The sequence below is a fragment of the Pteropus vampyrus genome, unplaced genomic scaffold (assembly GCF_000151845.1).
Source record: "Pteropus vampyrus isolate Shadow unplaced genomic scaffold, Pvam_2.0 Scaffold1000003568, whole genome shotgun sequence".
Lineage (NCBI taxonomy): Eukaryota > Metazoa > Chordata > Mammalia > Chiroptera > Pteropodidae > Pteropus > Pteropus vampyrus.
In genome coordinates, this window is record NW_011917970.1 from 21,520 (window position 1) to 34,462 (window position 12,943).

Below are 12,943 nucleotides of genomic sequence, written 5' to 3' on the forward strand. Positions count from 1 at the left end.
TAGGTCTTGCCTAGCTGTTCTTGATTGAATTAATTGGTGACATCAAATTTTGTGTCTTTTTAAACATATATAGTGAGTAGAAAAATAGTTTTCTATGTTCATAGGCCTTATTTAAAAATCAGATAAGTACCAAGTGCATTGTAACATTCTCAAGTTGTTTTGAGTCAATGGAAGTCTTTGTTGTATACGATTGATTTTGAAGTTAAAACTAGAACATTTGAAAGTATGAAGTTATCTTTGTGAACCATGCTTTTAAATGTTTTTATAGTTTATAAATAGAAATGAATAGATTTCACATTTTTAAGATACAGCAATAGTTTTTCCTTTCTCATTTAGGTTTTTGCTTCAGTGTTCTGCCTCTTTCAATCTGCTCATCTATTTCAGGGCTCATGTGAATGAGCAAAACACTGGACAGTTCCCATGAACATCTGAAGGGAACCAGTGCTGCCTCTGGGACTGGAGACACCTGTGCCTCTCAGGTGCTCTGGGTCCCCTTGTCCGTTGGGCCTCCGTTCACACAGGCAGTGACATCACCTACTCCCAGGCACACTTGTGTAGCTTGGTAGCCGTTATTGTGGCTGAAAGATTCTAAAGTGCCTAACTGCCTAGTTGCCCTGCTGGGCTGTCGTGGTGAGAGGCGGTTGGCTTATCTGGAGGCTAGAAGCCCACCCAGGAGGAGGCGGAAAGCAGAGAGGGTGCTGAGGGGGCTCTGAAGCCCAGGGCTCTGCATAGTATCGGCCATGAGAAAGTTTTTTGGCTTTGGGAGTCAGAAGGGCAAGTCGTCCTTGGGCTTCTCAACCATCGAGCAGGGCAATGGTTTTGACATGGTGTCTGAAAGTGATAATAGAGTCACCTCAAGGCCTAGGTATCACATCCGAGACAAAGATCTTGGAAAAATCCACAAAGTTGCCAGCACAGGCAACGTCCAGAAAGTGCAGAAGATTCTATTGCTCCAAGAAAATGGCCTGAATGACAAAGACAGGAAGAGCAGGTAATAGGGACTGTGAGACCAGTGGCCATGGGCGGGCCCAGGGTCGGGGGGACCTGGGAGAATGCTCACCTGCCAGGGCACAGCCTGGTAGAGCCCAGCCCTCCCGTCACAGTGGGCACTGGGCTGTCTCCTCTCCCGAGGCCCGGCTCTGCAGCACCTCTGTGGTGGGACCTTACCTGGGCACCTTACCTGCCACTATAGAATACTTTACAATTTAACTAAATATCAGAAAGAGAAACAATTAATTTTGATGTTCGCATTTTTACCATAATGTTATATACTATAGAAAAATGAATAATGAGAAAAATAATTCCTACAATAGATCAACTTGCATGCTAAACATTCTTCAGATAACATCTAATATCCATTTTATACCAGTGTACACCTATGGATGTAGGGTCTTTACTGAGAGACCTTAGATGTGCACTTGGAAATGGCAGATGGCTATGGTCTGGAATAGGAAGACTCATTTTCTCAATATGTGCACTCTTCCTATATATATCAATTTTACATGAACCAGCTAAAACTATCATGGTTTAATATTTTTGAGTACAAATGCTGTCTTTTATTGTTGCGATGAAATGAAGGATAGTTTTGTATAGTAGAAAAAGACTGGCCCACATAGAGGTCAACGTGGGCTATCAAATTACACAACTTATTTGTTTACTATGTGGAGGAAACACAGATAAGTGATTGGAACAAAACAGAAAATGTCCAAATACCCGAATATATGTACGACTTTAGAACTTGTTACTGATGACATTTCCTGTTAATAGAAAAGATGAAATTAAGGATTCAGAGAAAGCAAGCTATATATGTATTTTTTATCACAAGTATAGGTTCCAGATAAAGTATACGTTAAAGGTTCCAGATAAAGTATAGGTTAAAAATTTCAAATATGCGAAGTGAGAAAAGTGCCAGAATAAAACTTTTTTTTTTTTTGTGACAAAGACTTCTAAAAAAGAATTCTAGAGGTTGGTTGAGCAATATAAAAAGTCAAAACCCTCTGTGTATCTGAAAATAATATTAATGAAATAAAAGAAAATGTTCTTGCAAAATATTAAAAATGTATGAATATCAGAGAAAAAGTGCATCTTCATTTTTACAGAGGGTCTTTGAAATCAACGAGGGAAAAAACCTCTCATTTGAAATTAGACAAAGTATAAGTAAATTGACAAGCAAAGGTGTGCTCTGGTAGATCAGAAAAGGAGAAACAATCGCTTTTATTACACATACACACAAACAGTTAGCCAAAAATACGTGGAAAATGTAATAAAATTTGTTTCTGAGCATTTGTATTATAAGTGAAATTCTCTTTTCCTTTTCTAAACATTTAATTTCTACAATGAACATGAAAGCCATCCTAGGAAAATTTGACTATTAATGAAATAATCCTGAGTAAGAGCTGGAATATGAATCTTGCACACACAAAAATAATTTCTGTCTATTTTTTGGAATGTTTTTGAAAATTAGTATCTTCTGACTACTTTTAGAATCTTCAGAAGGGAAACTTTTTATCTGTGCCTGTGGAGTTTATGTATATATTTCATTATTGACCTATGTTTTAATTACACGTACAGCTTTATTACATACGACATGTAAACAATTATGGATTGATCACGTCAGTTGTGTCCTTATGAAATAAAAAAAAGCAAATGTAAATGATTACTACTATTGCAGAAGTGTTGTTTTACTTTATAAAAGTTTCATTTATTGAACTCTGCAACTGTAGTTATCTGTGTTTTCAATTCATTTGTTCGTCAAATCTAACCTGAATACCTATTTCGTAGCAGTCATAGTCTTCTCAGAAGACTTTCAGTGTGTCTCTCAGGCCCTTTTCATCCTTCAAAACTTCGTGTTGTCCAGTATGAGCCAAATGAGAAATTCAAAATTGAAGTTTTAGGCCCTAATCTCAATTAGAGCCTTTTCCACCTCCTTTGAAAAGTATTTCTGAAGGTAGGACCTTGTGAAAGAGAACCTATACTAGCCCCTTTGCAAGTGTATCATATTTTAAATTCTAATATTGGTTATTGAAAATATCTGATTTCTATATAATTTGAAAGTCTAAATATAGAATCAAATGAGCCATTTGTATTCATTTGAATCCTGAGTTCCCTTTCAATTAAAATTTCTGGAAAAGCAAAGTGAGAGTTACTTGAAAACAGTTCTTTTCCTGTTTTGTTTTGTTATTTTAGTCTTCTTTTCTCATAATGCTTTTAAAAACTAAAATTTACTTCAATGCCAACCAGATGTCCAAAACTGCAATAGTCTGTTATATTAACCATTATTTCTCTTAATGTAAGGTAGCGTGGGTGACGGCATGATGCCCACTGTTTTATGCACCTATAAGAAACTTAAAAACGCAGACAATTATAGGTGAAAGGCATCCTGAATTATAAACTGCATTTTAGTGTCAGAGGTATTAAAGTGTGAGAACATTGAAATAATATGTTCTTTCTAATCCTTAAGACATATCTGCAAAAAAAGATGTAATATCATGTTACTATTAGAATGTTGTCTTTGTAAAGTAGTCATAATGGTAATAATTATAATAATTTTAGCTAACAATATTGAGCTGTTTTTTGTACTAGGCACTGTAGCAAACACTCTGCATAGGTTCTCATTTAAGCAAACAACAGTGTCCTGTGAGAAAAAATCACTGTTTTAACCTCCATTTTGTTGATGAGGAGATTGAGGCACAGAAAGGCTGAGTGATGGCGCATAAGTGACAGAGTAAAAATAGAATCACAGCCAAGTTGAGCTGAATCCCCAGGTCATGCTGTCTCTATTCACAGGGGCGCCACTTTCATTAATGAGGTGAGTAACAGGAGCTAATAAATATCGTACTTCCTCCAGATAAAAACTAAATATTTGTTTTGAAGGCAAAGGAATAGCATTTAATGTTTACAATTACATGAATAATAATAATAGCATTTAATGTTTACAATTACGTGTTTGGAGATAGTGCCCTCCAATTTCCTAAAACGTCTGCTCACTTTCACAGGACTGCTCTACATTTGGCCTGTGCCAATGGCCATCTGGAAGTGGTAACCCTCCTGGCAGACCGAAAATGCCAGCTTAACCTCTGTGACAATGAAAACAGGACAGCTCTGATTAAGGTACAGAGACCCAACTTTGTCAACAGGCGATGGGTTTGATTCAATTATAGAGAACGAATATGAGTTTATCTCATTAACTATAATTAATAGGAGAAACTCATGCAATGTTTCCTTGAATTTCTAACATTTACAGTCTACTTTTTGTCATAATGTCAATAGGCCGTACAATGCCAGGAGGAGGAATGTGCAACTATTCTGCTCGAACGTGGTGCCGATCCAAATATAATGGACATCGATGGCAACTCGGCTCTGCACTACGCTGTCGCTGCTCAGAATATGGACATGGCAGCGAAGCTGCTTTCATACAAGGCCAATATTGAAGCAAGGAACAAGGTATGGATCAAGTAACTGTATTTACAAAAGATTGGAAATACATTTTTTTGTTTTGTTTTTCGTTTATACTTTTTTAGCTACGAGCATTGTATTTCTAATACATATACTCCATATTATACATCAGACCCTTTCACCACGGAAAGAACTCCAAAGCCAAGTAAGGGACGGCATGAGAAAGGTGATGTCCACGGAAAGGGCCAAGCTCTGTTTCCCAGCTCCTGCCCTTCTTGCCCAGAAGGAAAGACTTACTGTTAGTGCCTAGGAGTGTGTGACAGCCTCAGAGCCAGCAAAGGACTGAGGGCCTCGGGGGAGTGAAGGGATGGCAGAGGCAGGAAGGGGCTTAGGAAGTGGGTTCCTCTGGCGATGGGGAGAGAAGGAATGGAGACCTAGTCCCCAGCAGGGGGAGCTGGATGAGTGCCTATGGGAAAGAGAAGCTATAGAACACTGCAGAACACCAAGGTTCTGAGGATTGGAGCAAGTTGGTCAGGTCATATCTGGACCGTCAGCAAAAGCATCCACAGTGCTCATAGCCACCTTGCCAGCCATTTAGTGATTTTCAAAAAGGCAGATATGCATTTGGGTCCCAGGATTATCATTATAATTGAGAATAAAATTTCATATTGTGCTTTCTAACAGCCAAGATAAAAATCTATCATCCTCTAAACGGAGAAAACCCATGAGCCGTTCAATTGAAGCAATCACTAAAAATGTCTTTTTACTTTAGAGTCCATTTCCTTAGTGACCCTTTCAGAGCAGGGGTGCCTGAAGCTGACACCAGTTGTCCTGATAGCATTGGTAGAAGAGAATCCAGCAAGTTTGTATAAGCTGGAGAAACCTTCACATCTGTTGGAAAGCTCTCAAAACTATCTCTGAGACTCTATAATTTCTGAAGTGTTAATATATGCCATAAAAATAATATTATCAAATTGGGATTAAGCCACGTTAAACATTTCTTTAGTACTAAGCATACAAAGCATATTCTGTCATCCTTCTCAAACCCAGGCGATCACTCTGGAGTCTTCCTCCTGGGGCACAGTACTTAACTTCTAGTCAAGTAGATATTCTTTGGAATATGATTTAAGAAACACTGCTCCAGTGATAATCATTTAGGTTATTAATTCAATAAAAATACTTCAAGTGTTTACTGTTACGTTTTAGAGTTTGGAGATACAGAGGTAAAAAAACGGGCCTCTGCCCTCCAAAAGCTCTTTGTTTAAATGGGGAGCCATACGATAACTACCGAATACTATGATAGATAAAGTGTGAGAGGAGCCAGGATTTTGGAAGCAGTGCTGTCAGTGTTTGAAGAGAGTGTTGGAGAAAGATGTTGCAGTAAATGTGTTGAAGGGTCGAGGAGGGTATTTTAAAGAGAAGGAGCAGCAGGAGACAGCCCAGAGGGCTACTTGTTCTCTACTTGCCAGATTACATGTTTATGTTCTGAGGATCTTTTACAAGCTTTAAAATTCAGTTTCGAGATACGTAATCTCATAAGTTCTAAATGGTTTTTGCTGTTTTACAGGATGAACTCACACCACTTTTACTTGCTGTGACTGAAAAGAAACAGCAAATGGTGGAATTTTTAGTAAAGAGAAATGCGAATGTACATGCAGTCGATAAGATGAAAAGGTACAGTTGTGCATTCTTTTTTTTTAACCTTAATGTTGTTCTAGAGTGGTAACAGTCACTCAGGTCAGGAAGATAAAATTAATAAGAAGAGGATTAACTTATTCTTATGTAGTGAAAGATATTAGGACGTCATTCATTAGGTGGCAAAGTCATTCTGACTGGCCAACAGGAAGAACAGGATACTGCAGTATTCATATTCATATTTATTTATAATGTTGGCTGATGTCATTTGTAACCTAATATTTTTGGACTTTTAATTTTATATTAGCTCAAAGGATTTCAAAAGAGTTTTATTAGTTTTATATTGTATGGACTCTTAATTTTACTGTATACTACAATATGGAACTTAGTCTCTCTTACAGTTTTTTTAACCTCTACTTCAAGCACAGTTTTACTTAAAAGATGCATATGAAACAAATATGACTTGATTCTGTCTTTTGAAAAATTTTTTGCTTTAAGTTAATAACCAGTGTTATTAAGTTATTCCTAAGTGACTATGAATTACTACTCCCAAATACAATGGGTTCATTAGTTTTTATCCTTTATCATTTCTAGTATACTTTGATGTTTTTATTTTTAATTGGCATGGGTAGACTGAAGAAAGATAATTTTACTGGAATCAACTTTCTCTTTAATAAAGACAAGTCCTAGGTGAGTGCTAAAAAAGATGGGCTTCCAGTTCACAGAAGACTGGGATCGATGCCTAGCCTTCCCACACGCCAGGAGTGGGACCCTGGGAACACTACTCATCATCACCAAATATGTCTCTTGAAATGAAAAGGAAGATAAGAACATATCCACAAGAATGGTCTGTGTTAGATGATTCAGCATTTACTCTAGTGCCTAGCACACGCTTATCAGTATCGTTAACTCTAGGACAATTATAATTATTATTAATATTATTGTCTAGAATCTACAAAACACCTTTCAGTCACCTGACTTCTAGCTGACTTTGAGGTACCATATATGAGACTAAGGACGAACAGAAAATTGTTCATTTAAATTGTTCACCTAATTCAGATAAGATTTTCTTTCTGTGTATACCCCAAGTGTAGAACAGGCTTCTTTTTTGTTCCTTCCTTATACTTGGAGGTTATTTACAGAGATGAACACTTTAACATGTAAATGGTCACTTCTACACAGAAAAGTGAGATATAAATTTGATAAAGTATATCAAATTAGCTGTTTAAATAAATTATTATTCCAAAAGGTGAATTATCTCTTTGTTATTTTAGAACTTCCCTCATGCTTGCTGTAAATGATTCAACCTCAGACATAGTCAGGCTTCTTCTTCAGCAAGGTGTCGACGTCTTTTCTCAAGATAACTGTGGATGGATTGCAGAAGAACATGCTTTTAAGAGAGGCCTTAACTTGTAAGTGTTTACATTAAATTGTTAGTTATCACAAAACTGTAAAATAATTTACAGTTACTTCTTACATAACAGGTGAGATGTCACAGTTTCGTTCAGGCAGTTTGGGAATGGCAGCGGGTTAGGGTCCCTCCTCAGACAGAGACCAGTTAAAGGCTGGACAAGTTAGAAGCAGCAGTGGGTACAGATTCCTTATCTCAGGACTTTGAATCCTTTATCCTTCGGGATCCTAACATGATCTATTCGTTCCAAGTATAAGCCCTGTGCGTGGGATACAGTAATGTCTCTTCTCTCACTTGTTATTTGGGGTCTTGAAATGTGAGTTTAGCAGAAAATTCTGTGTTTTCTGGGGGTGATCTCCTATATTCTCCCCTTTGAATTTTTTAAGCATTTAGGATTCCCTAAATCCAAGGGAGACAATCCTCTGTCATTTGTCAGATGGAGATGTAAAGAAAGACACTTTAATCAGTGTGTTGTGTCTATTGATTGTATTGCTTCACAGTGGCCCTTATAACTGGTTCTGGGGTCATGAGTGACCTTTGCTCCCAGGTTGCCCTTGCTGATCCAGATGCCTTAGTCTGCATGGTGATTCACACACACTTGGAGTTCAATATTACAATATTTTTCAGTTTACACATGTATGCTTTTTGGCTCAGCCACTGTTCCAAAGCACCAGCACACTGTTCTGGCAGCTGGTCCCCAGCCTGGGCACACAACCCTTCGCCATACACTTGAAACCTGCGTGGAGCCACATCTGAGCGTAGACCTTCAGGATGCGTTACCCTTTGAGTAGACTCTGTGCGTTTTCTGCTAGCAGATGCTAGTTGGCTCCATTCTAAAATGTCTAAGAGGTTCAAATAATGCTGCAGGAAAAGGTCAGCTTTTTCTCTCTTTTGTTACCAGATATGCACAAAAGGCCACTTGAAGTCCTGTAGAGCACCTCTTAGGTTGTAGAAGGTCCCACGTCACCCTCCCAGAGTAGTAGGCACCAACTCGTCCAAGATTCCATAATTAAGTTTGGCACCTCAAGTGATCAGTTTTCCAGAATAATGAAAATCTCCCAAGTGACTCGAATCTACCTCAGGGTTCAAAATATTTATACTTATGCCTCCCATGGAAGCCAGTCAACAGAAAGCTCTGAATCTTAAGGAGGTCATTTGGCATGAAGATATCTCAGTCCCATCCATAACTCATCAGTACTCATGTGTATAATTAAGGTCATATCTTCCAGGTCAGTTGGGGACAGACTGGGAGATTAAGCATAGTTCTAATAAAGATCAGCTAATTCAGCACTGGAGTCGTCAGAGAAGAGACAATAGTAGTTTAAGCCTGGTCTTGACCTTTATTAGATTTCTGCCCTTGGTGTGAAGATCTATAATAATAAGGGACACTTATATTATATGATTTAATGAGGTAATATATTTATAAATACATTTAGTTACAGATTATATAATAGTGGAGATACTTTGAATTACAACCCCCCAAAAAAGAACAGCCGATGACCAAAATTAATCCCATTTTCTGAAAACTAACCTCTGGGTTCAAGACACTTGCCTTTACGTCAAGCTATGTTGAATTAATTGACTGAACTCTACTGCCCTCAATTCATGACTGGTCGACCTTACTTTTTTTTCCTTCCTTAATCACATGCTTAATAAAAAGTTTGTAGAACTTACAAATGCTCTAATAATTTCATATATTTGGTAAATGTTTTTCATTTCAATAGAAAGATAGTAACGTTATTTATCACCTTTTTGTACACAGCAATTACAAACTAATTCATGATTATAAAGTAGGAGAGATTTGTAAACAGTTGTCTCAGAATAGAAATCAAGGTAAGGCTTCTGATAGTGAATTACTCTTGTTGGCCCTACTATACATAAAATTAAAGAAAGAAAATTTTGCTAATAAAAAAGCAGTGGAAAAAAAATGATGTGTAAATTGTATATATATTTTCTTTGAATTTCTTTCTTAATAGTCTAGTATTGAGAATATTGTATAAATTAATCATAGGTAATTAAAAATGTGAGACAATATTGTCTGAAAAGAAATTCATTTAATTAGACATGACACCTAACATCCCATATATTTTCATGCAAAAAGAAAAAAACTTTAAATGTGTGTGTTACATGTTTCCTTTGTAATCACCTTGTAACAAATTGAAGTTGTAAAATATCGATTTTTGTTGAGTTTTACAGCAAATGGATTCCATTTAGAAGTGAATAGTTGTTTTTACAGAGTGATTTGTCTCACTAAAAATGTCACTAAAACTAGAAACTCAACAACAACTTCCTGGTACCACAATCAAATGGCAAACAGTGAGAACTTTGAAACATTGTCAGTAACATGAGCAGCAATCCCGATGAGACTGTTTTTTGAAGACATCCACTGATAGTACGAAGTTCAGAAAAGCAACGCCTTGTTGAAAAGCGTGTTATTGTATTTATTGTTATAACATCGAGGTCTTACTATTATCACCTTCATTCCACATAAGTCAGAAGAGAATGAGATGCTGACATCATTCGTAGAAAAGTTGTTTCCTTGTGTCGTTTGGATAATTGTTGTGACACTGTAATTTCTTTAGAACAAGAGGCTCTGTCACCATTAGGCAGAAGATAATCATAATAAATATTCACATCGCCTCAGTCGAGTTACAACTTATAATAAAAGTACAAAAAATTTCTAAAATCACAAAAATGCTACCGTACTACCCGGCTGTGGCACCAGTGCATTGTGCAATCTGAACCATATGAGGACACTTTAAATTAGAGGATCTGATGAAAGAACTTCTGTAGGTTGATTTAGAAGTTATAGGAAACACAAAGTTGAAGTAGAGATTTGGTCTTGAAGGTGCTCAAAATATCGTATTTGCTGTCTCTGGTTTATTTCTGTGGTTTTTAAAACAGAATTTCAAAGCCTTTTTATACATTTACATTTTCTGCTTAAAGGTTTGCTATTAAGTATCAAGTGTCTGTTAGGTACTAAGTGTTATTCTGACACTGCAGAATATAAACATTTTAAAATCTCAGTCTCCACTCTCCAAGAGCTTATTATCATTGTCATTTTTATTATTTACTATAATTTATTCAGGTGCCAAAGTCCACTGGGAGCTTATAATTCTCGTTATTTATTATTTTTTTTTATGGATTGTAATGCGTGCCACTCACTTTAAGTCCATGATGAGAACTTAGAGTTTGAAAATGTGGCAAGGGTTTCAGGTAAGCATGCAGCGGGAGCAGAAGTTTGCCAGGTAAAGAGGCAGAAGGACGACATGTGGCAGCAGGAACATCTATCAGGATCACACGTTTGGTAAGATATAGTTGTTAAGAGGGAGTTTTTTGTTTGTTTCTATCTTGGGTTTTTGTACTCTAAAATAAAGTTAGAAATTGTGGAGATTTAGAAATGTATGTTCTCTTTCTCAAAACTCATATCACAAAGGGATTCCACCATGTTCTAAGTCATTGCATTAAGAATATATTTAAAAGTCTTCATGTAATCGAAAAATACATGTTTTGCTTAAAATGATAACCATTTCTGGAAGCAGAGATACTTAATAACCATATGTTAATATTTTACATTTCATTTTTGTTGTTTAAAAAAATATTCAATTTCAATTACATTTGACTTTCAAGATTGTGTTAGTTTAAGTTGTGTAGCCTAGTGTTTAGGCATTTATAGCAGGGATCCCTGACCCCTGGACCGTGAACTGGTACCGGTCCGTGGCCTGTGAGGAACTGGGCTGTCTAGCAGGACGTGAGCGACGGACCAGCAAGTGAAACTTCATCCGTATTTGTAGCCACTCCTCAGCGCTAGCATCACCGCCTCAGCTCCACCTCAGATCATCGGGCATTAGATTCTCATAGGAGCACTGGTCCGTGGTGCCAAAAAGATTGGGGACCGCTGAACTATAGAACTTACACAGTGATCTCCCTGATAAGCCTAGTTACGCCTGACTCCATACACTGTTAAGGCAATATTATGGACTATATTGCCTATACTATATTTTACATCTTCATGACTAGTTTGTAACTGCCAATTTGTACTTTCTAACCACTTCAAATTTTTCATACAGTTCCCGACCCCCTCCTACCTGGCACTATCAGTTTGTTCTCTGTACCTATGAGCTTATTTCTCTTTCGTTTGTTGGTTTATGTTGTTTTTTAGATTCTACAAATAAGTGAAATCATATGGTATTTGTCTTTCTCTCTTGGACTTATTTCACTTAGCCTAATACTCTCTAGGTTCATCCATGCTGTCGCAAAGAATAAGATTTCATTTTTTATGGCCAGGTCATATTTTATTTTATTTGTACCACTGTTGTGTCCAGAATAACCAGACCCAACTTGAGTGCTCTTAATCAGGAGACAGTTTGTTAGCCGGCGGCTGTCCTTGCAAAGGAGCAGCCTCGAAATGCCAAGATACAAGGTTTTTAAGCCCCAAATCCCATTCCTCATTCTGTCTTAAACACAAAGGTCCATCTTTCTCCTATTCACTACCTGTCAACCCACTGGTCAAGTGTGCAAGCGGGAAGTACAGAAGCAGAAAGCTTGTTGTTAGAATGTTATGTTCCTATGGGTGATTGCCTATGTTCTCATGGACAATAGCCAGTGTTCCCATGGGCGATGGCCAAACAGTAATTTTCAGCTTATATACAATTGATTATTTTTCATGCCACGCAAGCAAGCAGGGTTACACAGGCTAAAATTGGCAGTTAGCGTATGAGCTCATTGTTACAAGTTTCATGATTAACAGAATGTGGTTAGGGGTTCCAGAAACTAGGCCTAAGTTATAGACTTCCTTTGTCCAGTTTCAGGTTTTAATTATTCTTTAACCCTTTCACATTTCAGCAGGCCATTACACCACCTCTTCTTTATCCAGTTATCTATCAATGGACTCTTAGGCTGCTTCTCTATCTTGGCTATTGTAAATAATACTGCAGGGGACATAGGAATGCATATATCTTTTTGAATTAGTGTTTTGGATTAATTGGATAAATACCGAGGAGTGATATTGCAGGGTCATGTAATAGTTCTATTTTTAATTTTTTGAGAAAACTTCATGCTGTTTTTCATCACGGCTGCACCAATTTGCAGTCCTACCAACAGTGCACAAAGGTTCCCTATTTTTCACACCCTCACTAACACTTGTGATTTGTTGATTTATTGGTAGCCATTCTGGCATTTGTAAGGTGATGCCTCATTGCGGCTTGAATTTGCATTTCTCTGATGATTAGTGATGATGAGCCTCTTTTCATATGTCTCTTGTCCATCTGTATGACTTCTTTGGAGAAGTGTCTTCTCAGGTTCTCTGCTCATCGTTTAATTGGATCATTTGTCTTTTTGATGTTAAGTTGTATGGGTTCCTTATATAGTTTGGGTGTTAAGCCCTTATCAGATGTGTCATTGGTGAATATCTTCTCCCATTCCTTAGGGTGTCTTTTTGTTTTGTTGATGGTTTCCTTTGCTGTGCAAAAACACTTTGGTTTGGTGTCACATGTTTGGGTT

General features: G+C 37.3%; 1 protein-coding gene across 1 annotated transcript; it reads left to right on the top strand.

Annotated features, from left to right (window-relative positions):
• Nucleotides 1-740: 740 nt before the first annotated feature.
• Nucleotides 741-7,442, top strand: LOC105311374 (POTE ankyrin domain family member A-like; the record flags this gene model as incomplete). The annotated part of the gene is made up of 5 exons (XM_011387355.1): nucleotides 741-991; nucleotides 3,996-4,110; nucleotides 4,270-4,443; nucleotides 5,963-6,069; nucleotides 7,305-7,442. Coding segments are annotated over exons 1-5 (785 nt in total), but the record flags the coding sequence as incomplete, so codon positions are not given.
• Between the last annotated feature and the right edge of the window lie 5,501 nt (nucleotides 7,443-12,943).